General features: G+C 35.9%; 1 protein-coding gene across 2 annotated transcripts in view; it reads right to left on the bottom strand.

Annotated features, from left to right (window-relative positions):
* Window positions 1–27,488, bottom strand: part of PGR (progesterone receptor) — a 104,697-nt gene that overhangs the window by 61,006 nt on the left and 16,203 nt on the right. For both annotated transcript variants that reach the window (XM_059929372.1, XM_059929373.1), the window contains exon 3: window positions 7,666–7,782. In XM_059929372.1, coding sequence (XP_059785355.1) covers window positions 7,666–7,782 — 117 coding nt within the window. The remainder of the gene's footprint in view (window positions 1–7,665; window positions 7,783–27,488) is intronic.

Below are 27,488 nucleotides of genomic sequence, written 5' to 3'. Positions count from 1 at the left end.
GACCAAAATACATTATTTAGTTGCAGGTTTCAATGCAGTAAAGTGGGGGAGCAGTGTGAGAGATACTGTCTCTGGCGGGTGCTGATGCAAACACGAGGGTTTGGGTGGAAAAGGAGGTGCTCATAAGAGGAAGACAAGGAGAGTTCTAAAGAGATAGGTGGCAGGCATCACCCACAGCAATTCCTTCATTAGAGAAGGCAGATTTCATTTTTTATAGTAATTAAAGGCAGAGAGTAGGCACCTATACTGCCAGAAAAGGTGGTGTTAAGTGTCCCAAATTCAAGAATTTTGGAATTCTTCAGAAAAGAAATTGAGACTTTGTTGGCTTCAAGTGTAGGAGGAGGAAAAAGAAAAAGAAAAGAAACCCAACTTTACCACACAACCTGTACTCTGCAGCCCAGAAAGTCATTATCTTTGCCCAGAGAATGAGGTCAATCTAGGTGTAGGAGGAGGTAAGAGAGAAACTGCTTTCTAACATAACCTTTTAAAATTTGAGGATAAGACTCTCTACCAACAAAACAAAACAAAACAAAGACAAACCTATAAAAATAGTCTCCAGCTTTAAAAAAAATCAGCAAATATAACTATGAATTTAATCACTGCTTTATGTAGAAAGCTACTTAGTTTTGAAAGAGCTAATTATTTTATAATAGTTTAGCATTTTTACCACAAATGCAAAATACAGAGCTGTATTCATTCCAGAAAAACATTTTTCTGAGTCATTACACAAAATGTTTTCTAAAGGAAATAAGTTAGAAGCAGAACACCTAAATTAGAAGATATATTACCATCCTTTAGAGTGAACTATCTTTCCTACTCAGTACTGTACAGCAATGAACAAAATGCAAAAGTTCACTGTGACCTGGTGAAGGTAAGGGAAGTGAGTCATTAAAAACAAGAATCATATGCAACTAAGAGAACCAAATAACTCAAACATATTTCTCATAATCAGAACATAGCTGCTGAAGCAAATAAGAACGATCTACAAATCTATGTCATGACATGTCAAAAACATTAATATTTCTGATCTCTGATATTCTACCATAAGATTATTAACTCTTTTAAAAGTTTTTCAATGTTCTCTCTCTTTTTTTAATGAGATAAAATAGACATATAACATTACATTAGTTTTAGTCGTACCACATGATGATTCATTATTTGTGGAACTATTTTTTTTTGTGATGAGAACTTTTAAGATCTATTCTCTTAGAATCTTTCAAATATACAATAGAGTATTATTAGCTAAAGTCACCAAGCTGTACATTACATATCCATAACTTATTTATTTCATAACTGGAAGTTTGTACCTTTTGGCCATTTTCATTCATTTCACCCTCCCCCATCCCCTGCCTCTGGCATCAAACAATTTGTCCTCTGTACCTTTGAGCTCATTTTTTTTAGGGTCCACATATAAGTGAGATTATACAGTATTTGTCTTTCTCTGTCTGACTTATTTCACTTAGAATAATGCCCTTAAGTCCCATCCCATCCATGTTGCCAAAAATGGTAAGATTCCACTTTTTTATTGTTGAATAATGTTCCATTGTATATATATAATATACACCACATATTCTTTATCCATTCACCCACCAGTGGACACTTTAGGTTGTTTCCATGTTGTAGCTATTGTAAATAATGTTGCAATGAAAAGGCAACTACCTGAATGGGAGAAAATATTTGCAAATCATGTATCCAATTAAAAAATAGGTAGAGGATCTGAATAGGCATTTTTCCAAAGAAGACATACAGATGGCCATGAAAAGGTACTCAACATCACTAATATCAGAGAAATGAAAATCAAAACCGCAATGAGATATCTCCTTGCACCTGTCAGGACGGCTATCATCAAAAAGACAAGAAATAACAAGTGTTGGTAAGGATATGGAGAAAAGGGAACCTTCATGCACTGTTGGTGGGAATGTAAATTGGTGCAGCCACTGTGGAAAACAGTATGAAGGTGTTCAAATAAACTAAAGTAGAACTACCGTATTATCCAGCAATGCCACTTCTGGGTATTTACCTGAAGAAAATAAAAATACTTACTTGAAAAGATATATGCACTCCTATGTTCATTGCAGCATTATTTACAATAGTCAATGTTCTCTTCTGTTTCATCTTTTTTTATTCAAGTGGACTCTATTAGAAATGAGAAACCTAAGAAAAGTGACAAACATGAAGAAGGAAAGAAAAAAGAAGGAAAGATGGAAGGAAACAAGGGAGGAAGAGAACATAGGCTCTACTTTCAGTAGTGTATAGGCAATTATTACTTCGGTGAAACTCTTCTAATTATTGAAGAATTGAACCTTAAGCAACTCTTATCGTCTTTTAAAATAAGTTGTAATTCTCAGTAGACCACAAGTACACTCCCCCTTACTCCAGAAACTTATTACAGGACTAGCAATTAGAATCTAATACAATAAATTGACTACCTTCTTCCTGGTTTCCATGAGTTGGGTTACTGACTTCCAAACTCTTACCACTGACTATCCCAGGAAGAACATCTGGACTGCAACATATCAGGGTGTGCTGCCAGCTTCTTTCTAATAAACCTCTGTGCAAACCTACTTATGAAATAATTAAATGCACCACTATGCTATTTCTCAGTGTGTGATGCTGACCACAGGATTGTAAAGATTATCTGATGGAAAAAAAAGAGGCAAAGAGTTTTGATATATAGCTAATTCCCAGGGGTAAGAACTCATGGTTTTAAGTGTTAGATACCATTATGAATAAACCTTTTAAGCATCACTTTAAAAGACCAATTTAGAGGGCCAAAAAAAGCCAACAATTTGGAAGAAGTGTAACTTAAGGAGACTTATTCTACCAGGTATCAATATGTAGCTTGATACCTGTAATATTTCAGAGTGTGTGGTAGTGGTGCAGGTATATACAATGGAACAGAACAGAGAAGCCAGGAAGAAAAGCAAAGACATACGGAAATTAGATATATAACGGAAATGGATTAAAAATTCCAGTGGAATTTGTAATTGGAGTACTGTCAGAAAAATATTACAATTACTTTTTATATTTTTAGTAAGGAAATAAAAAGAAATTAAGCACCACTAATATATAATATAATTTGATAGTAGCACATATGTATAATTTACTTATAAATAGACCTGAGTTGGGGGTGAAGGCTGAGAACATTTTTACTTCTACAGGAGTACACCATCAAAAACATATTGAAGACCATGTGTCAATAATTGTGTTCTGGCACCTGGTTATCCATATAGAAAATAAGGTTTTATTCTTGCCTCCCTACCTAAGAAGATACTTGTAAGTAGGTTAAGGACATGACTGTGAAAAACAGACTTATAAGATTTTAGATGATTTTTAGTAGATTATCTGTACGATTTCAGGGTTAAGAGATATAAAGGGAGAATACTGACACGTGATTATATAAAAATTAGAAAAAAGACATCATAAATAAGGCAAAAATTTAAGACGTAGATTGCAAAGGACTAGTAGAGAGTATAGAGGTAAGTTGTATGGATCAATAAGAAAAAAGACAAACAATCCAGTTGAAAAATGGCCAATAAATATGAACAGCTAATTCATGGAACAGGAAATATAAATGGCCAATAAAGATAGCAATATTTGCCTTCACCACTAATCCAGGACACAAAAATTAAACTGAAATTGGATACCAATTTTATGACCATCGAATTAGAAAAATTTTAAAGTCTGAAAATACCAAGTACAGGTAAGGATGCATAATAACAAGAACTCTCAAACATTGGTGGAAGCAAAGACTCTAGAGGGTAATTTGGTGATTAGGTAACATTTAGTAAGTTTGAAGGTACATAATATCTTAGTGAACCAGACTTAATTCCTTTCTAGATATACAGCCTAGAGAAATTCTCAAATATATGCATAAAAATACAGGTACAAGAATGTTTATTGCTGCATATTTTATAATTACGAAAAATTAGAAATAAATATCCATTAACAGAAGAAAGTGAAAAGCACCATGGAATGTTTGTAAAATGAAGTATCATAGAGAAGTTAAAATGTAACCCTAGCTACATGTACAAATATGAACAAATCTCAAAAACACAACATGGAGTGAAAAAGCAAATTGAAGAAGTACATGTGCAGTGTAATGCCATGTATATAAAGTTTAGAAATATTCAATACTGTACTGTATTACTCAAGAATTCATATACAAGAATTATGAGTATGAACACATTGAGCAATAATTCAGCATATTGGTTATCTGTGAATAAGAAATGAACTTAATGGGTTTAGGGAAGGACAAATCAGAAGTTTCAAAATGCCTGTAATGTCTTATTCCTTATAAAATACAACAAAAATGAAGAAAATATGAAAAATGATCTGATATTAAAAACTGAGTGATGGACACATAGGTGTTTATTCATTTAATATTTTGGTAGGCTTGATATATTCCACAATTAAATAATACAGCAAGTGTTTATTTTATGGGGAGTCACTAAAAAAAATCTCTTACAGGACAATCATTAAAACTGTTATATGAATAGGTATTTTTGTCTTAGGATAGATTTCCAATTATATTATTATTACTGTATATGAATTCAAGAAGTGCTACATATCAAACATTTTAGATAAAATGCTGATGAACTCTGGAAAATGATTAGCTGACTTAAAAAATGGCTCTACTGGAGCAAAAGTCCTGCTGTCAAAGGTTTGTGAAATTAGTTGGAATAAAATTGTTTATAAAATGTGAGAGTAGAAAAGCAATACCTCTAAATCAATAGATTTTTGTATGTAATTTAAATATTTGTATTTAACTAGAATAATAAATGAAATATTATATAAGTAAACACTTGATTATTTCAGCTACATTCCCAGAAGTTTACGTATTCATTTTGGTCAGGACACATCTGCATCTTCTAATTGGAAAAATGGGGGACTTGCCCTGTGGTCCAGATAGCCTGGGACAGTGTCAGTTTACATCTGTTATACCAGTTTAATTATTCCTATGCTCCATTTTATTCTCAGCTGTATCCTGATTTGAATGATAAATTTTATGGTCACCAGCAATAAAAGGTAGTTTACTGATTGAAATAAATTATGCAAGGGGAGAAAAATCCATAAGATTTCAGGAGAACTGAGACACAGGATAGTAAGAGAACCTTGCGAACGTGATGGGAACACAAGAAAATTAAGGACAATATGCTCATATTTCTGCCTATTTCTCTTTCTAATCTCTGAGGCTGGGGCTGAAGTCAATTACAACAGCTCTGTGGTCTTGCTGCTGACCCTGCTCTGATGCTACTTTAGACTATGTCCCTGGAATGGACATCCTCCCCTTTCATCCCAGTTCTGAGTCTTCTCTGAAGTTCTCTTCTCCTTGTTACTCTATTTCTTACTGAGCATCTGTCTTGTTGATGGCTAGAACCCAAGTTTCTCTTCTGAACAAACCCAAGTTTCTCAGTGGCTGGGTGTCTCATCATTTTTACTTTGGTCCATCTTAAATCACTTTTCCATTATAATAGTAAGACCATTAAAATAAATGCAATCACAGAATGGAAGACTGCTTCAAGGGCTAGCACCCTTCCTCAAAGTGAAAAACACTACATTAGACCATATCCCCTTTGCCTCTTCCAAACACTCTTTCTTGTGTCCTGGAAATGACTACAGTTGGACTTCATGTTCAAGAATGTATAGATACCTGTACTTCAAATGACTTCAAAATAATAGTCACAAATCTTTAGTGAGCACTTCTTAAACAGTACAGTAAAAGTACTTTGGTGGTAAAACACCAAAATGAAATTCCTGCTTGCAAACAACTCAATCTTGGATTAGGAGAAAATCCTTGAATGGGATACCAGTAAACAGTTATAAAGCAATGAGGTGAGTACTATAACAAGGGTATACAAGAAGCTATGGGAAGACAGTGAATTCTTGGTGCCTCATGTGGGCTGGGGTAGGGTGGCTGGGTCTCATGACTTCCACTTTGGTCAACCTTACATTGCAAGGGTAGGAATGCTGAAGTAAGTACAATCAGGGCAAGGTCCAATCCAGGCTGGCTCAAGGGCTTTCAGCCTCCCCAGATATGAAAAGCACTACTTTGAACTGTGTCCCCACAAAACCCCTGCCCCTGCACTGACTGGGGTGATGGGAAGATTTCAAAAATTGTGACACTTGAACTTAATATGAAGGATATGTAACAGTTCACAAGGAGTGAAAGGAGAATGGTGCAGGAAAAAGTCAAATGTGTGCAAAGACCAGTGAAAGTTGGTGACTGGAGTGTCGGGTTCCCCAAGGATTGGTGGGAGTAGGGCTTAGAAAAAGAGAGAGCAGTTGCTAGGTGATGAATGGGCCCATGTGCTGCATTTAGAAATCTGGGCTTTATCCCATGGATGGTCCACAGACGGTTTATTAGAAAGATCACTGGTTCCACTGCATACAGAATAGAGTTCAAACTCCAGATGCCAGCTGGCCCAAGATAACTTTCAAGCTTCATTTCTTGCTGTTCCCAGTAAACAGGTGACTTCCAGAAAAATCATCACTGGAATGCATTGTTTTTCATTGTAAATACCTTTCTCCTTTTCCACTTATAAAGTTTCTATTCACTCTTTGAAAGCCTCCTCTCTGAAGCTTTTGCCAACTCCCTCAGATAGAATTAATTCATTCTTTTGCTCTACTTGCATAGTCATGTTTGGAACTTCTCTTAAATCATCTATGTTCTGTTTGATAATTATTTTATTACTGATTAGACTGTATCGTGTTCACAGGCAGCAAAGACAGAACTAAGCAGGGTGCTTAACACAGTGGGCATTCAAAACATATTGGTCTCATACACTCCTTCTCAGAAGGTAACACATACCATTTAGGGTACATGATCTGTGTTAGGTGGTATACTGAATATATATTTAAATAGTTATGAATTTTTAAAACCTGTGTTAGGAAAATTATAACTACAACATCCAACTCAGGATTTCAGAGGCATTATTGCTTTAGGAAATGACTAAATAAAATGAAAATATTAATCAGAGTAAAGGGCTCAGGAGTGATTCTCCTCCCTGATACTCCCCATTAACTGACCCTGCTTAATACATTCCACAGCACTTATCATCATTTGACATATATATTTATTGCTCCTCCCCCCAGAGTGTAAGCTCCATGAAGACAGGGATTTGGTCCATTTTGTTTGCTGCTAACACTGCCAGAACTTAAAATAGTACCCGGTAAGTGTGAGTGTGCAATATCTAGTTACTTAAAGAGAATGGGGGAGGGAAATAGAAAGGGAGGGGTTGATAGAAAGAGGAAGGGATGGAGATTAATGTACTTAACCAATTCATGGAGTCAGTTTTTGAGCTGGAAGGGACTTCATTGTTCTCATTTTATAGACAAAGAGACTGATGCTCAGAAAGGGTTGGTGACTTACTCAAGACCGCAAAGGCAGTGAGTAGCAGAGCCTAAACTCCAACCATGTCACTTAATGAGAGGTTGGTGAACATCCCATAACATCTTATAGGCAATATAGACAAATGGCGGTTTACTACTTCTCTATAACAAACTTCAACATGCTGGAAATCCACAGCATTAATGAGATGGTATTGATTGCTTCATCCAGACACCAATAATCAAGACAGAAATAAGAAAACTAGGATTTTCTGACCCACCATCTTATAATGTAAATATCAGACAGTATGTTATTGATGAAAACATCATCATTACCTCCAAGAACCATGCCAGCCTGACAGCACTTTCTAAGGCGACATGCTGGGCAGTTTTTTCTGCGGATTTTATCAACAATGCAGTCGTTTCTTCCAGCACATAAGTAGTTATGCTGCCCTAAAAAACAAAAAAGTAAAAATTATTTTTATAATATCTAAAGACCACTGGAAAGTTTATGCAGTGACAACTGAAAAAGAGGAGAGGTGCACATTAGCAAGTGCATGACTGTCTCAGCCAGCCTCTTGCTTGCATAGCTGAATGCTGGTAATGCTCCAAACTTGCTCAATACTTTACCCATGGCTTCAGGAGCCTAAATGAGGGGAAATACAGCTTAGAAACCAATTCTAGGACTCCTTTAAAAATATTTTGTAAAAAAATTCTGTGCATCTTACTAATGGCATCAGCATCAGAATGCTCTTAGATCATTGTTATTTAAAGATTAGCTATATGTGGCTGATAAGCATTAGTGTGTTAAGATAAGCAAGTTCTAGTAAAATCTTTTCTTTTTGACATATAAACCTTCAAGAAAACAGATACAGACAATTAAAGAAGTCTCTGTAATAGGCTTTTTATGAAACATATGTGTTTAATTCTTAAAATCCTGTAGCTAGCTCACTCTTAAAGGATCTCATGAATTTGAAGAGCATGTAAAAAAAATGTCATTAACTGTACTGACTTTATTGTCTGGTTTATTTTGGCTACAAATTAGAAAACAGGATAATAGAAATAATGACAAAGGGAGAAAAATTTAAAACAATGAGAAGAATTCAATTAAGAAGAGGACAGAAGAATTCCAAAAAAATAAGGGTAAAACGTGATCCTGGGGTCATTTTGTGTAGGGGAAACCACTTATACCCTTCAAAAAGTCTGGAATAAGAACTTAATATTCAACGATGATGATTATTTAAACCAAAAATATGTTATATTTAATAAGGCATGGAGCAATCTAACTTACTTAGATTAAACAAAAATGAAAAAAATTTTTCAGCTTAAACATGTAAATATTTATTAACTAGAAAATTTACTGCTTTGGCACTTCTTATTTTCCAATAAATTCCTATGAAACAGACTGTGAGACTTTTAACATCATCAGCATACTTAAAAATAAAAAATAATTTAAAAAATTATGGAATTTTCCTATAGTATTTTATATTAGTCGACATTAAAATCTGATCCACTCTTTTGGCCAAAGTTTGTAGTACAGGAACACAGAGGTACCTTAAATTTGTGCTTAACTGAGCAGGGAAAAGGTTATGCTCCAATGGCGAATGGCAAAAAGGCCAGGTCTATGAGATAGCTAATAACAAAATGGTTCTTGCCCTGGGGCATTTTTGGATAAGAACAGACAGACTTTTCTTAAAAATGTATTCCTCCACAAACTTATATTCATGTACTCTCACATACTAGTGTTCATTCTCTTGTTTAGGAGTCCTGGGTATTGAGCTTTCCTCCTAATAAAGGGCAGTTATGAAGCTTCACACATCCATGCCCACTAGATGAGCAGAATGTACTGCATGCTACTTTCCGATCTAACTATGGTTTAATTTTTTTCCACAAGTTATATTTGCAGGCTGCAGGAGTGAGTGTGGAAGTAAAAGTGTGTGTAAGTTTATCTATCTATTTACCTATTGATCTATCATCATTTATCTAGACTCTACACTGATTTCTCACAAGAAGAGAGAACAGACAATAGAAAGCAAGATTTTCCGTGCTATTCAGAGAACAAACTTAAACAAACAGTGTCAGAGATGTAATTGTTGTTTGAAGGGAGGCTGTTCTACTCTCTGCTCCTCTGTCGTGAATATCCAGAAAAAAATCCTGAACCATAAGCAGCTGCAATGCTGCTGAGTTTTCTCATTTCTGTTTCTTAAATGATTTACAACAGCACCCCTTTCAGTGTTTCAGAGAAAGAGTCCCCATTAGAGGGCACTCAGTCTGTTCCTGAAACCATTCCTTCCTACCTGCTTTCAAATCTTCATCATCCACTTCCCCCTTTCTCTCCTAAAATCTTTATTCTCTCCCCCTCCAATGATGTCCTCCTTTCTCCTCAAGTTTTTCCATTTCAAATATTCCAGCATCAAGGAAAAAAAAAACTGTCTCACTCTAAAGTCTCCTTGACTTCATCCCTTTCTTTGTCATCTAAGTTGCTGAAAAAGTCATCTATATTTGCAGTCTTCATTCAATTTCCTTTACTCCTCAGCATACTATAATTTGGCTTATACGTTCACTGTTCTTATAAAGTGGAGTAACGTTGTCAAAGCTTTCTTCATTCCTAAATACAGTGAATTCTTCCTTGACTTTCTGTACAATTTGCCGTGGGTGATTTCTCTCCACACCTGTCCCCCATTTTATTTGAAGCATGTCCCTTCTGACTTTTCATCTTCTTTCCAACAGTTCAGTTTAAGTTCCCACTGCCGATCCCTCTTCCTTTGCCTATTCCTTATACGTTGTATTCCACTGTACACACTAGGTGGGGAGTCTCATCATCTCTGCATGGCTCCAAAATCTCATCCTGAGCTCTGACCTTCCAACTACCTCTCTGTAGGTACCTCAAACTTAAAATATATGAAAAAGAATTCAGTGATTATCTGGTCAAATCGTTCATTTCATAAATTGTATCATCAGAGAAATTTTGTAACAAATTAAGGAAATTCAAAACAGAAAATCATCTACAATCCCATTATCATGCAACTATTTTCATTTTCGTGTTTTCTTCCAGTCTGTCTATACAGACCTAGAAGGTATTTAACATCTATTTGTTAACATGTGTTAAGTAAATATATATACACTTTTACAAAATCCTCATTAATTCAACAAATATTTATTGAGTGTTTATTGAGTATGTCCCAACACTGTTTTTTGAATAATCCCTTTTCCCCACTTAATTGAAATTCCATCTTAACTGCTGATACTGCAGTGCTGAAGAGCAGTTACTGAAGTCAGACTGTTTGTTCAAAGCTCATATATGAAACCTACAATCTGTAAGGTAATAATAACAACAACAACAGACAATTACTAAGCACTTACTATGTGCTAGGCACTGTTACAAGCTATTTGCATATATTAACTCATTTAATCATCACAGCAACCTTGGGAGGTATTATTACTCCCATTTTATAAAATTAACTGAGGCACAGATAAGTTAAGTAACTTAAGGTCACACAACTAGACATTTAGCTTAATTAACCCAAGAGGTTGTATAGGAAGTTAAGGGTATGAACTTTGGAGCAATACTGCTTAAGTTCGAAATTCAACATCACTACTTATTAGCTGGGTGACCTATGGCAAGTGAAAGGAAGATAATGTTAGTAACTTGGGCCACATTTAAGGACTGAATGAGCTCATGTAAGAGCTTAGAATAGTCTGGTATATAGCAAGTACTTAATGACTGTCTACTACAATTATGATTATTATCACATCCCTAAATGCCAAATACAGGTAGATCTGTTCTAGATATGACCCAAGAATTTTGTACCTAGCCAAGTTATTCGCTTTTAAAGGCAATTGAAAGACATTCTCAAATATGCGTAAAATCAGGAAATAAGGCCCTGATATACTACTCTTCCTAAAGAGATTCCTAAAGATGTAACCTAGCCAACAATAGATGAGTTACAACAGAGAATGCATGAGAGAAGAAGTCTGGTGTGAAAGGATTGATAACAAGTTCTAAATAAATTGAAATATATATTTAAGTATAAATAAAGAAATTATAGTTACCAAATAGAATGCAATCCTTATAACTCTTGGGGCAAAAACGATAAGCATTTCAAGATTTGATGTTTGATGGGAAGGAATATCTCTGGTAATTAAAGCTACCGGCATGAAGTCACTACCTTGAGGAATTGGCATGACTCATATCAACATAGATTCATATAAAGAATGGAATAACAACGAAATCTGGAAGCTCAGTCCACTCTAAGCTATGGTTATGTTTAACACTAATTTTGGGCTGTCAAAACTGCAAAGCAGCTACAGCATCATGCAAGCAAATATAGGGGGTATAGTTAGAGGTTAATCTTCTCTAAGAGATCTTTTGGCATAAGAAATGTTGCAGCCAGCCAATCCCAACTAGAGATGACTAAAATAAGCTGGCATGGGGCCCAGGCCTGCCTCCTACCACAACACTTGGCCTGGACTCAGAGCCACCAAGAAGGCAAGGGATGTAGAAAGGACCACTCCATCACATGCGTCAATCCACCAAGTACCTGGCTATATATGCAGATGAAGAAAGTTCACACCTAAAAGCACTGGCTCTGTTACAACATTATCTGGGAAGTCTGCAAAATACTAAACTCTGGTGGGTGCAAATCCAACATAATGTCTGTTGCTACCACTTTTCTTCAGACAGTAGTCCCAAATTTATATCCTGGCTTCGAAAAACACATCAACGTCCAGATCCACTTGCTGATTTCTCGTAAGTCACAGATTGATGGTTCAAATTGCATATTGCTGCTGCTCCAGAGTCCAACATAACATTGTCGCTATACAATGAGTCTATAAAAAGTCACTCTATTAAACCACTCTATGCATTCTACTTTCTAATGTCCTTGCTGTCTACCCACACCATCACCCTCAGGAGTTACAAGACATTCAGGAGTATTTATAAGCTATGGGTCACCACAAACAGAAAGAGGGGCATAATGATCAACAATAGGAGAGTTTACCCAAATAAGAGATACTATCTACATCTCCCTCTTAATATATACAGCATTTACCCCTGTTGAAAACCAGAGAACTATTACCTGAAGTCTGTAATAGAGCACTATTTTTTCTTTCTCCTTGGAAAACCTCTTACCTCCTTTATGGTGGGAAAAGTGAAAGGTGAGTACTAACTACTATGTCTTTTCTTTTTAATTACTTACTCTCTTATTTTCTTTATGCTCCAGTTGTACTACATTGTACAATATCATTGTATTTCCCCAAACTCTCTAATGTCTCTATGACTCTCCTCCCTTTTCCAAATTTATCTGCTTGGCAAACTCTTATTCATCTTTCAATTCTGGTCTTAACTGACTGATCCTAGAAAGGTGTGGATTTTCTTCTGTTGTGCAACTGCACATTCCATATCTTCCTCTTATAAATGCTGTGTGCCTGTTTCCCCTACACTCTGTGAGAGTAGAAACTAGGTCTTTAGATCCTTGTGTCTAGTAAGAGTTTCGTAAATGTTTGTCAAATACATGTAAACCTAATTATATGCATTATTTCACCAACAGTCATAAATATATTTATAATCAACAATATAAGGTCTATAATAATATTTCACTTATTGTCATAAAAATTACTTGCTCCAGATTTTTATTTACCACCTTTCAACTTTTATTTTTATTACAGAATGCATTTTATTTCAGTAAATTCCTTGCCTTTTTATACCAGTAAACCATAACTTACATGTAGAGCCTTTAACAAGCTTATTTTTAATATCTATCTTCGCAAAAACATAAATATTTTAAACTATCTCTGAAAAACATATGTTTAACAATGTAAAATAGGGATTATTGAATGGTTATATCTATATACTGTTTCTAATTGGTCTCTATATTTAATATTTTAATATAACTCCAAGTGTTACTATTATTTAAAAAATCATATTCTGTGAAAATAAAAGCACTATTAAAATGTGATTAGCACTATTAAAATATGATCATTTTATTTGTCTAGTGATGTACAAAAATTTTAGATACAGGACAAATAAAATTCCATTTTAATTGAAATGAATCTCTTTATTATAAGCTAGAAAGAGATTTACCTTTAAAATAAGAAATCTATAGTATTTGTGTTGCCTCTCTGAGCACAAGTGAACACATTTCAATTTAGTTTGAGAAAAGTCACAATTTTTCATGGCTTTTTATGAAAAGGAGAGGGAAATATGTAGCAAAATGACAGGAGAAATGAGTATATGTTCAACAGATAAAGGAGCAAAGAAGAAAAAGTATGATATAATCCACCAAAATTTGGGCTTGAGGTAATATAAGCTAGTGCAAACGGGAACACTCTTTCCACCACAAATACACAAATAGTGGATAAACTATGGTAGAAGCATGTTGTCAAATTGCAGTCAAGGAAGAGCAAAGGAAGGAAGAAAGGAAGGAAGGGAGGGAGGGAGGGAGGAAGGAAGGAAGGAAGAAAGGGAATTTCATAAGTCAGAAAAAAGAAAGATATGAAAGCCAGAGGGGTAAACTTGAGTGAACTTTGCAGTAATGCAAAAACATTTCAGATGCAGATATAGGACCTAGGAGCCAAGAGCTGGGGTTTGAAGCCCACGAGGGTTTGGGATATGTGACATCAGGCTTAATGGGAGAAAGGGGCAGGAACTGAAGTTTGCACAAAATGGAGATTCTCAAAAGGCTGTCTTATTCATGAAAATCGTGCTCAAAAACACTACCAAGAATATTTTTAAAATATTTTTTAAAGAATATTTCATCGAAGCCAGGAATCTGTCCAAAACTTTGAGTTGGGAGAGGAGTTATTATCCAGGACTAAAAACAACAAACAAACAAACAAACAAATATCTTGGTCTTTACGGGAGACGATTTTCACTACCACACGGTGTATAAACCTGCGCCACGTAACAAATACTGGTCCAGGACCAGTGAAATTACCAGGATCCTCAGAGAGGCACATACAAAACTTATCTTGTAAGGATAGGTATGCACATATGAAAAAAAAATTGTACAAGAATATTTATAGAAACAGTGTTCATAAATAGCCCCAAATTGAAAACAACCCAAATGATCATCTACAGCATAATGTATAAACAAACTCTATTTTATTCATTCAGTGCATCATACAGTAATGAGAATGAATGTCTAGCCCATGCAAAATGTGAATGGACTCCATGAGTATAATGTTACGTGAAAGAACTAGACACAGGAAAATGTATGACTCCATTAATATAAAGTTCCAAAACAGTTAAAACTATCTATGATGTTAGAAGCCAGGATGGTAGTTACTTTTTGGGAGTGATTAGAAGGGGTGCAAGGGGACTTTTGGAAAGCTAATGATTTAGAAAATTTTTTGATCTGGGTGATGGTAACAAGGTTTCCATGGTTTGCTTAGTGAAAATTCATTAAGATCTACATCTTTAATTTGAGCACTCTTCTGAAGGTATTTATGTCAATAAAAAATTTCCTTCTTTCTTTTTTAAAATGGTTCCACCTATGAGGACAGCCTAGAAGGCATTGTGGTCCAACAGAGGGAGTCTGCATAAGGCTGACCACTGGAAGTACAGAGGCTAAAGAGTCCAGAAAAGAAGAGAGGCATCACCTGCATTGCAGGATTACAGTTGGGGCTTCCCAGTGAAATATCCCCAAGAATCCTACCAAAGTATCTTGCCGGAGAAAGAGTCAACTACAATCATCCACCCAACACAGAGAACTCCAGTGACAGTCATGTATGTACCTGCCGTGTACAACAGTGCCTTTCCCTTCAACCCCTCTTCCCATGCCTTAGCCCTGAAAAGGTCAAAATCAGCGGCTAATTGGTCTTAATTCGTGTGAGCAGGGTGAGAAGGAAGTGATCTTGTTCTTTCTTCCCTGCAGGCTTCAGGCCCCAGGCCCCAAGCAGTGCTGAGCTGGGGCAAAGGAGAAATCCTAAGTTAGATGAGAGTTTGTAATTTTTACTGTATTGCTGGCCTGCACATTTTGATCCTGAAATAAGATTGTTCTTCTGATTAAAAACTATATGATTGGACTAAGATTTCAGGCAGAGGATGGAAGAATAAAGGTCATGCTAATATTGGTATTTTGAAAAAAATTGTATGTGTGTGTGTGTATAAAACAATCAGGGAACTATTTTAATGTTGCTAGTAATATAAGTGAAAACCAGTGGTTCTCAACCAGAGGCAATTTTGCCTCCATCCCCCACCTCCACTCTGGGACATTTCACAGTGCCTGGGGACACTTTTGTTTTACACAACTGAGGGGTTAGGTGCTACTGAGGAGAGGCCAGGGATGTTGTTAAACATCCTACAATGCACAGGACAATCCCCACAATAAAGAATTAACTGGCCCAAAATACTAACAGTGCCAAGCTTGAGATATCTTGGTGTTAACTCATGATTGCCCCGCTTTTTCAAAAAGATGTATTTTCTAGGTCTGTCCATTGAAAATGCCCAGAAGCAAAAACAACCATGGCAGCAATAAACACTAGGATCCAGACTGATCGTCAAGTCTAATATCATTTTCATCTGAAAGCAACCAGGGCTCCTTGGAGAAGTGGCTGATACAGGACTGGGATACTTTGTTGTGACAGAGTTTCATGTTACTGAGAGTTAATGAAATGTGTCAAAGCCACATTGACCAAAGATAAGACAATTTCTACATCAAAAAGAATTTAGTTTAAGTGATTAAAACACACTGACTATATATAGTTTAAGTGATTAAAGCACATTGACTATATAAAAAGCCATGAGTACAAAATGAACTCACTGGAAACTACTGGAGGTTGCTAGGGCATAAACTCATTACTTTGAAAATTGATAATTAAAAAGAAATAATTAAGCAACTAATAGGTCTTCCAGTATAAATTTTAAGATTACCAAATTGCCTTTTGGAAGAGAGAAAGAATAAAATGATTTTGTAGCTCATAAAATTAGAAGGAATAATAGAAGTAGAATATAACCCTTTCGCAATCTCTAAGGAAATGACCACCACCTGAGAAGTATGAAAAGACAGTTAAAAAACTCCTCCATTTTCCCATTACATATCTGTGTGATGCCATGTTTTCTTTATATGCTTCAACCAAAACAACATATTGCAACAGATTAAATGTAGACGAAGGTATGAGACACAGCTGCATTCTATTAAGGCAGACATTAAAATGACTTTTAAAAATGTAAAATAATGTCACTGTTGTCATTAAATTTTTTTGGTTTGGAAAATTAACATCTCATGGGTTTGCTATTTTTTAAGTGAGTTAATAAAAAATGTTTTTAAAATTATCAGTTTTAGTTCTAATATGACAAATATTGATAGATATAATCCACATAACAAAAACTCTTTGGGTTCTCCATAATTTTTAAGCATGTAAAAAGATTATGAGACCAGAGTGTTTGAGAACCACTGGCCTATGTATGATTCTTCTCAAAATATTTAATCTGAATCTAATCATGTGGGAAAAACATCAGACAAATCCAGACTGTGAGAATTTCTACAACAGCTGGCCTGGCCTGGACTCCTTAAAAATGTTAAAGTCCTGAAAGAGAAAAAAAAAGGTGGAAGGTCCTTTTAGATTAAAGACTTAGAGACTTGTTAGCCAAATGAAATACATAGTTCTTGATTGGATCCTGCATGAAAAAACAATCTATATGGGACAGTTTGGGAACAATTGGGAAAATCTGAATACTAGCTATATATTAGATAAAATTATTATACCAATGTTAAACTTTGCGGTGTGATAATAATATTGTGGTTATATTGTTATTGTCCTTAGGAACACATTTTTGAAATGTTGCGAGGTGAAATACTACGTCTGCAACTTACTTTCAAATAGTTGAGTACAGATATTCATTTACCAGTATTGTTTTGAATTTTCTAGAAGCAAAGTATTCTGAAGACACATACAGAATGAGATAAAGGTTTGGACCAGTTTTTCCTATTAGCCAAACAGGGGCTGGTCATATAAAACCAGAGTGAAGAGAGGGGGGAAGAATGAAAATCTGGCAGAGTGTGAAAAAAGCTGGACAATCATGAACCAGTAAGTTTTAAAGTATCTTAATGTAAGATTCAAGGGTTCTTGAGTAAAGTGAAGAAAAAAGGTGTGGGGGGAGGGGGAGAAGGAAGGAGACAACATTTTATCGACCCACACTATGGGTAAGTATACTAGGAACTTAACTGATTTATTTCATGTAATCCTTATAAATAAAATAGACATGACACAGGTATTTAAATTTCCCAAGGGGAAATGGCTAGTAAGATACATGGAAATACCTAAAGATAGATATAAGAGGCTCAGGCTGGGAACAAAGAGGGCACAGAATATGTTCTTTGAGAACAGAGACACCTGTAGTGGGCACCAGACATGAGCATGGCACTTGCAAGGGCTGCTCTGGAGAGTTACATCACCCTGGCATGTAGCAAGGGCCACAGAAAGGCACCTCCCATCTCTTAAACAAGAGTGTTGCTAAGCTTCATCCTGAACCAGAGGGCATCCCAGGAATCCAATTTCACATATGTGAGAATGTATGTTGTCTTCACCCAAGAATAGCAACTCAGCTTGATAGCAATATCCCAGAATTTAGTGCTTCAAACAGGAAGTCTAACGTCAGCCCAATTTTTATTTCCTGGTAGTTAACCAGTTATTTTTTTTCTTGTTTAAACTCATGGAGCATGTATTTTTTCTATGTAAAATGAAAAACTTGTTCAATATATGCAAAGGTAGAGCTTTTTACATTATATCTGTTTGGGGCAGAGTGAGCTATTTTGATGTACAGAATAAAATTTTTATTTAACTATTTAATCTACTTCTGTCATCCAAGTTCTATCACCTATTAACTATAAATCCTTGAATAAATCATTTAACTTCTTGGTGCTTCATTTTCCACATCTATAATATAATAGTTAAAAAGCTATTTGAGAGTTTAATAAAATAACGTGTTAACACGTACCACTATGACAAACATAGAATAAATGCTTAATAGATAGTAATTATGATAGTTCAGTAAACAAATACTTATTGAATATCTTCCATGTCTTGGCATTTTTCTAGGTGATGATGATAAGATCCCAGGAGCCTACTTTTCATAATCAGTTAATAATTTTGTTTAACTTGTTTTTTAGTTTATTTTTCAGAAACACTGATTATTTATAGGTTGGATATCTGCTCTCTATTCATCATATCTGTTATTCAACAACACAGTGATAAGACCATATGCCTTATAGTCAAATAGACTTCCACTCAAATTCTAGTTCCATCACTAGCTACACCTTGAGAAAATTATCTTAATTTTCCCACCTATAAAATGGAAATAAACACTATAAAAGGCTGTTATATGGATCAAATGAGCTAAATTAGATAAAATAGCACACAGAGTACTACATAGTCAAAACAATAAATCACAGGTTGAAATTTTCACCAATTTGCCGTTTTTCCTTCATTGTGAAATAACTCTTTAAATATGAACTCTACATAACTGATTTTATTTTCTGCTCTTTATGGATTCCAATACAGAGTTTAAATCTGCTATTACATTTTTGGATCCTACTGTGGCATTTTCTTATCTCATCCAGCTACATTTTCATCTCATCTAGTTCTTTCCTATGAAATTCATTCTTGTTTTGCAGACACTGTCATCTTTTGTCTTAATAACTGAAAGCAGATTATTACCCAAATTTTTCTTCTGTTTCTTTTAGCAAATCAATTTTAAATAAGCTTTTTCCTAAAATTAAATCTATGTATTACTAATAGAGGTGTTAAACAACTTGAAACGCTCTAGTGGAGGAATGTGACTGTTAAATGAGAGACTGGAGGTAACCAAAGTTTGTTCCAGGACATTCACTGAAGCTGGAAGTTAGAATGAGTTGGTGAGTGCAGAGTGTCAAGAAACAAAATTAGAATGGAAAGAGCCAATTGCCAACATCCTGAGAGTTGGCTTGGATTGTCTGAAGAAATTAGTAAGGTTAGAGCTGCCCCAGTCAGCGAGAATCGTAGTGGAGAGGAAGGTCACAGTGCAACGGGGCTCAGATCCTGTAGAGCCTTGGAGACCACTGTAAGAACTTTGGTTTTTCTCTGAAAGAAATATAGTGCCATTGCAGAGTTTTGAGTAGAGGACTTACATGATCTGGCTTAAATTTTAACAGTATCACTTTGGCTTCTAGGTTGAATATAGACTCTACGAGGACAAGAGTAGAAATGAGACCAGTTAAGAGGCTGTTGAAATAAATCCAAAGGAGAACAATTGTGGCTTGAAACCAAGTGGTCAGTGGAGGTGGTGATAAAAAGAGATCAGATTCTGGATATAATCTGAAAAAGGAACTAAATAGTTTATAGAATCTTACCAAGTGACATTCCAATATTTAATTTTTTAAAGGCCTCAATGCTACCATTCAAAATTGTTTCCTCTTCTTTCTTCTCTTCATCACTTTTAAATTTAAATTCTTTCTGACTATGTGTCAGCTTCTCATCCATTCTTCCTAAGGCTAGTTCTACTGCTCTCTTTATAAACAAAATGATGCCTCCAGATCTGTTCTGAACTCTCTCCTAATTATCCATGTATCTTTAAAGTTGTAAAAGACTAAATTGTATGCAGCATCCAATTAGTTACACTTGGTACTTTTAATTATCTATTTAGATAACCTGTAGGCATTTAGGGGCGGTAAGGGATTACATACAAAATTTTAAAAAGCCACACAATTATTTGACCTTAAGAAAATTTCACATACTACTGAGAAAGGAGGTGTTTAAGACATCTATATATTGATAAAAAATATGAAAAAATCACAAAACTCTATGTCAACAAGGTTGTTTAAATCACTGTACCACTCTGATGCAAGATTATGACTCTTTACACACATGTAAATGCTTCTTTCCCTCATATTTTTATAGTTTATTTTTTCTCTTGAGTATAGTAATCCTGAATTTATCATTGTTCAACTTCATTATTTTGTTCAAATTTCTATTTAGGCATATCAAGTGACTTAAGATTCTGTTATAATTCTCTTGAGTCACCCCAGTCTCACCTGAAATTGGCTTTGTAAAAAACTAGAATTATATGGACAATTAATTAGCATTTTCCTACTCGTTATTTAGGTCTAGGCCCCCAAATATATGACTGTACTACTACCAGATTGTTAAGAGTTTTATGATAAATCTCTTAATTGTGTCTTACTTCAAATAGTGCTAAATGGTGTGGTTAGGTTTTGGAGTCTGGCAGAACCAGCTCTACCACTAACTGGCTGGGTGACCTTAGCAAGTTACCTTCCCTCCCTGTCTCAATTCTCATATCAGCAGAGTGGGGATGGTAACAGTAACTCCTCAAACAACTCCTAACTGAGAATTAAAGGAAATAATGAAAACAGTACCATGTTTCTACTATTGTTTCCGGTATAGAATAAAGACACAAAAAGAGTCTCCACCCTTCTATAACAGGGAAGAACAAAGTCTGACTCCATGTTGGATCTGTTACTTTTACTTTGACCTTTGCTTTCCATTGCTTTTGTTCTGTCTATAGCTATAGGCATACATAATGGCCTGCCTCGGGGAACCCTGCCCCTCTGCCTGAATGTTAAACTAAAGTGCCTTTGTTCAGTTCACAGGGAAACACCCTGACCCTGCCCACCTGTGAATGGCTGCAGAAAATAAGAAATTAACCCATGCCCTCCCCAAGGCTGGCCAAAACCAGGAGATATTTTGCAAGACTTGGGGCCTTTTTAACTTTACTTCCTCACCTCCTCCCCCTCTCTGTTCTATAAAAGAAACTAGCATGGTGACCCCGATAAGATGGTACTCTAGGACGCTAGTCTGACATCTTCTCAGACACCTGGCTTTCCAAATAAAGTCGCTATTCCTTGCCTCAATACCTCATCTCCCAATTTATTGGCCTGTTGTGCAGTAAGCAGGTCGAGCCTGGACTTGGTAACACTTCCTCCTTTTCCTCTCACATTTTTTAGAATTCTTTCTGGAGAAGGGAATATTTTTGGTAGGGGCAACTGCCCATCTGCCCTCTACACTTTAACTTCACTGCTTCAGGGAATGAAAAGTAGCTTCTCAGCAAAGGTAAAGGCCCCTGATCTAGATCAAATAGTATTTTAAATCGTCTTAGAACTGCCCTCCTGGCATAACTTTTTGCCCATCTTCACCATTGCTTCTACAGTTACCTTCTCAAAAACGAAGCTGATCTTGCTACCTCCCAGATTAAAGACTCTGGCTCCCCTTCTGAGTAAAGCAGTACTTTACTATGCATAAGAAAAAGCTGAGCAGGTCACTGAAATGGCAGATTTCTGAGTTCTTTTCCTAGACATTTTGATTCAGCATATCTGGGTTGAGGCTCAGAAATCTGCATTTTAAACCAGTACTCCAGGTACTGGTTCCCAGGCAGAAAGGTTTGAAGACCAAAATGGGAGGAACACTGGTTTACCAAACAAAATCCAAAGTAAATTAGGAGATAACTTTTGGACTGAATAGTTCAAGATGTTCAGTAGTCATCTGTGAAGATATCAAGTTGACAGCCAGATATATGAGTCTAGAGTTCAGCAGAAAAGTCTGGGCTAGAGATAAAAATTTGGGTGTGATCAGGATATGGATGATTTATCTAAAGTCATGAGACTAGATTAGCTCTCTGAGGAAGTAAGTATAAAAACAGAAAGGAAGGGGTCCAAATACTGAGCACTGGGCCCTCCAATGTTAAAAGCTAAAGGAGAAGAGGAGACTGAACAGGAACAAGTGAGGAAAATCAAGAGTGTCGTGTCCTGAAAACCAAGTGAAGAAAGCATTTCCAGGAAGGTGGAGCGATCAACTGTCAAATGCCACCAATAGATCAAATAGGATGGGACTAAGAATTGCCCACCAGATTTTGCAATGTGGTAATCTTGACAAGGGAAGTCTTGGTGAAGTAAGTGTAAGAGACAGAAGACTGACTGGATTAGGCTTAAGAGAGAACGGGAGAAAAAAAATTTTTGGAGGAGTTTGGCTGCAAAAGTAGAGAAATGGTTGGTAGCTGAAGGATGAGAAAATTAACAGAAGTATTTTGGTTTTATTTTATTTTAAGATGGGAGAAATAATAGCATGTTTACATGCTGATGAGAGTGATCAATGAGGGAGGGGAAAAAATGATTCAGGGAGGAGAAAAATTGCTAGAGCCTGCCCTTGAGTCAACAGGAGAAGACTGGACCTAATGCACAAGGGCGGAAGGCTGGCCTTGGGGAGGAGTGCAGATCCCTAGTAACAGGAGGAGAAGTCAATTATGGGTTAGATGCCACCAGGAGTACATGGGATGGTAGCAGTTTCCGGAAGTTTTCTTAGAAAGTTAGGAAGCCAGGTCATCAGCTGAAAGTGAGGATGGGAGAGTGTTGGAAGACTGAGAAGAAGGAGAAGGTGGAAGACAGTCATCCAGAAACCATGAATGGACTGTTTGCAGGACAGGTTATTTAGTCAAATATTCATTTTTCAATTCTACCTATCAATTATGCAAAGTTTCTTTTCCCCTGAAATTCAGCTAGCAAATTTGTACCCTCCCTAATGTAAATTAGTTTTCGTTACAAATAATTAGGACAAAGAGGCACTAAATAATGGATAAGAAGAAACGTAATGGATAAGAGAGAAGGTTCTCTGGGTTCCAATCTCAGTTTTGCCATTTATTCACTATTTGCCTGTCCAAGTGAGTTAACCACCTTGTGCTTCACGTAATACATTTAGCCAAGCTCCTGGTATGTAATAAGTGTTATATAAATGCCACTATTACTACTAAATATAATAACCATTGACACCCTGGAAGATATTTTTTAAGAAGTTAGAAAATTCTATTTCCAAGTGTATGTACTTATGAAACTTTTTATCTATAATGTACTCATGATGCCTTCACAACAAAACCAAATAACAGAATCATCTACAGACACCTGTTTTTCAAAATGCTCTCTACATCACAAAGCTCTCTTGCAAAAGGGAATCACTTCTGTTTTTCTATCCAAAACATTGTCTTTAACTTGAAGGGGCAGATCAAGTGTCCCTTCTGCTAAGTAGCATACTATTGAAACACTTGTTATCATAGGAAAGGTCAGCAATTTGGAACACATATACTTTTATAAAGGAAAATATGTAGCTTATCTTTAAACCTGACAACTCCTTTAAAGTACTGTGCAATGAGAAAACCATGGTGTGGTAAAAGATTTTCATTGTCATGCTTCACTATGTTGCAAAGTATTGTCATGATTCTACTGTATCTTAAGGGCCTTGTGTTAAAAATCTGCCACAGTAATGACATCTTTCAGAGCTTTGTTCACTTAAAATTCCCACTTATTTGCTGCAACATATATCTTACCTATGAAGGAAGCAGTAAATGAATTTCATAAATGATGCTACCTGTAACCTTAACTTGAACCTTTTTTTTTTAATATCACAGCAAAAATCCTATCAGTGGTTTGTGCAGCCTTTCCATAAAACATTCATTTAGTAAAGAAGGCAGTTACTATTGTGACTACATCTTTGCTTTACAGACTCATCAAAAACACTTTTTCTGTATATTTCATTCTTGAAATAAAACCTAGCAACCAGTAAAATCCCATCATAAGGCAGCTAGTGATAATGAGATAATGTTAACTCAGATTAACTCTCAAACAGCTCCTGTCCTCCAGCCATCTCCGATTCTTAAAAATCAAGAGGAGAGTGAGGCTGGGCAGAGAAAAGGCAGGCAACCGCATTAACCTTGATATGTGCTAGTCGCCCTAGGTAGACCAACAAAATGGGTACTAACCAACCAGATTTCCTGGACTCTCTGACCATGAGATCCAGAATCTTTTCCATTGGTGTAAAGGCACTAGTTTTAAACCATTGGTTTAAGCATGGTGTAAAAATAACAATTGAGACTAGATGCATTTGGACTGCACAGTGGACTGCCTGAGATCCAATCATTTCATTAGCCTCAAGTAACACAACCACAAAGTTTACTAAATTGAATTTTTTGGTGATTACCTTTTGGCAGTAACTCATTGTAATACCAACCAAGACATGTGAAACTCTGTGTTCTTTCTTTTGTCTAATAAACCTCCCACACTATAATTTTTCTAATATTTATTTTTTTTAAATCTTGAGCAATGTTTTCTATATATTTTCCAAAAGTATTTGCTGAATGCATTTTAGCTGGCCACCCAGTTATTTTACATGTATTTTTTGTTTTATTTTAGATGTACTATTTCAGTCATTTATTCTATAGTAGGAAGAACAGCAAAAACCTGTGTATGTGGGTTTTTCCTTAGAAACCCTCAAAAGAGGCTTCTAAACATTTTTCATTAGGTTAGACGCAATTTGTGAATGACTAAATTGAGTATTGCATGACCTTAAACATTGCTAAAAAATTGTACAGGTTGTCCTCAGGTTCTAAATACTAAATTGTTAATGCCTAGTTTACAATAATGGCTTCATACAGTTATTAGCCAAGATCTCTAGCAAAACATATTCTTAGAGCAAGGTTCATTTTTTATGATAATGTATATAAATCCATATTTCAAATTGTTGTCTTGATAAATTCTAATTTTTTCAATTTCATGACAGGCCTGACTACATTGTCTAGAGCTCTACATCTGAGGAACTATTACTAGAGTTAGGGGAATTCCAGCCCCGCCATTTTTCTTGTTCACTGTGCTTAATTAATTGGTATTATCTTTAATCTGTGGTTTGTTTGCAGATCCAGGTAAGCTGCAGTACTTTGCCATACCCGAAGCATGAATTAAGGGGGGAATTTGCATTCGTCAACACCTCTGCACCATGGAACTTGGGCACCTCCATTAGGAGGCCTTGCACTCCAAAAGCCTCTGACGTATGCTTTGAAAGAGCATGCCAGGACAGATACCATTGATATCAATGATTCATTTCTTATTTTTGAATAATAATAAATAACATTTCCTTCACACATCTCAATGTACAGCCCCTGGGGTGGGTGCATCATATTAGAAAACTGGCGGTCTAGTATATTTGGGGAAAAATGGCTCACTCCAGCCCTAATAAATGCTCGTGGCTCTTTCTTTCTGGGCTCCTTGCCACACATACTGGACATCACCACCTTCCTTCATTTCCCCAAAGCAACAGGAAGACAGAGTGATTACGTAAAGTGAAAGTTCACTTAAGGTTTCAGGGTAGCTGGAGGTAATGAAAACACAAGTCAGTAAATAATGCCAAATTTGCTGCCAGACATTACCATTCCTAGGGATTTATCAAACATCCCCTATAACAGGGAATTTCTCACAGGCATTTATTTCTCTTTGTACCCTAACCCTTTACTCTGTCGTTAGGCCCTCTCTCTATTTCCTACCTCTTGCACCAGCTGCCAGCTGACAACCCTCTTAATATTATACTTGTACACAGAGAGGTTCAGTTCTTCACATGTTCATTTCCCCCAACCCCAAGTTTGCTCTGGACTGACCTTTGCATAAAGAAACATTCGCTAAAGTGCTCTGCTTAATGAAAGATCAACCATCGTGGTCTCTACTGTTAACAACTCAAAAGCTGCCACAAGCTTTGAAATTAAAAAGATTTAAAAAATTGAATATTTTCAGCCAATGCTTACACAAGATTCATACTGCTCCCCTCTTTTCCCAGTCATTAGACACCAGAGTTAGCTGCCCACTATCCTATGCTTCCACAATTCGTAGTTCACACCTCCCCTAAATACTACTAGACTGTATTTAATAATGTATTTCTATTTCTTTCTCCCTAGGTTACTAACTTGACTTATTCATTTCTGAGTTTCAATATCTACTACAAATCCTGGCGCAAAGAAGTCACTGAATACATGTTTTTGTTTATAAATGAATGAATGAACAAATAAGTGAATTTATAGACCAGAATGTCTCAATTCTCAGAAGTTATGCTGTGCACAAAAGATTATATTATTTCAAGATCCTGGCAAGTATATTATGTAGCATATAATATATACAATTTGAAATTAAACTACATCTCATAATCTATTTATCAGCTCCACAGGTGTTCCCTCTGATTCAAAGGCGTATAACCTCTGTTCAAATCCATTTTGCATGGTGCTCTGAGGATAATCCTCTCTAAACACTACTTTCAACATCACTCCTTTACTTCATAAAATAATCATGTACTTCCTCTTTCTTTAGGTCTGAGTTCCTCTATCTACATTTTTTCCCCCAAAATTCTTCTGTGAAGCTTTGGCTGATCTTGGCTCCCATCTACCCACTGAACCCATTTTTCTGGGCCACCATCCTGGCTCAGTTCCTTAATGCATCATCTCCAGACTGTTCTCATGGGTTTATAGCTTCCCCACCTCAATCCTTCCTATACACTGCTGACATATTAAATTTCCTAAGCTACATATTGGAATATGCCACTACAGTGCTCAAAAAAATTTAGGGGTATCTCATTCTCTACTCAGTTAACTGCCGAACAATACATTTTGTCATTCCACATTTTTTCAACCTTCTGTTTAATAATAATTCTCACCATTCCTCTATCGCAGTGGTACCTAACTTTTTTGGAGAGTGTCACTGATTCCTCTGAAAATCTCCCTTTGAAAATCTCATGAACGCAATCACCCCAGGGATAAAACCATCAAAATGTTATATATAATGACAAAAGATTCTTGGATACCTGACCATGCTCCATGCTTTAGCCAAATTCTGCTTCCGCTCATACTTTTTGTTTGTAACAGCCATTATTATAACTCTTGCTATCAAAATCATGCATTCTCAGCAGTCCATCTAATGTGCTATCTTCCCCACAAAACACATTTTTGTCTCCCTAATTAATTATGATCTTTTTTCCCCTCGAAATCCAAACCACATTCAGTTTATGTTACCTATGTTACACTTCCTTATGAGGTTGTCTTATCTCCCTGATGGAATTAAAAATTCTGTGAGGTTAGGTATTATAGTTTATTTATCTGTTGCAGCCTTCTGCAGGACCCAGCATGGTAGTAAAAGTATAGGAAGAATAAATATCAATAAATGTTTAGTAAATATTTATTGTAATTTTCAGGGCTGCTACATTGCAAAACTCCAGCAGACACTGTTCAAAACATCTATGAATTTATTTCTTAGTACATGTCCAAATCTCTTCGCTAAAACCTTTTGAGGATATGTTTCAGAATTCAGAATTGTTTAGATTTTAGATAGTTGAGCAATACTTCATAATAAAACACATTAATACTTATGCAG

Source organism: Balaenoptera ricei, chromosome 8, assembly GCF_028023285.1.
Source record: "Balaenoptera ricei isolate mBalRic1 chromosome 8, mBalRic1.hap2, whole genome shotgun sequence".
In the NCBI taxonomy this organism is placed as follows: domain Eukaryota; kingdom Metazoa; phylum Chordata; class Mammalia; order Artiodactyla; family Balaenopteridae; genus Balaenoptera; species Balaenoptera ricei.
The sequence above is the reverse complement of the archived record's forward strand: the minus strand, read 5'-3'. Positions and strand labels throughout refer to the sequence as shown.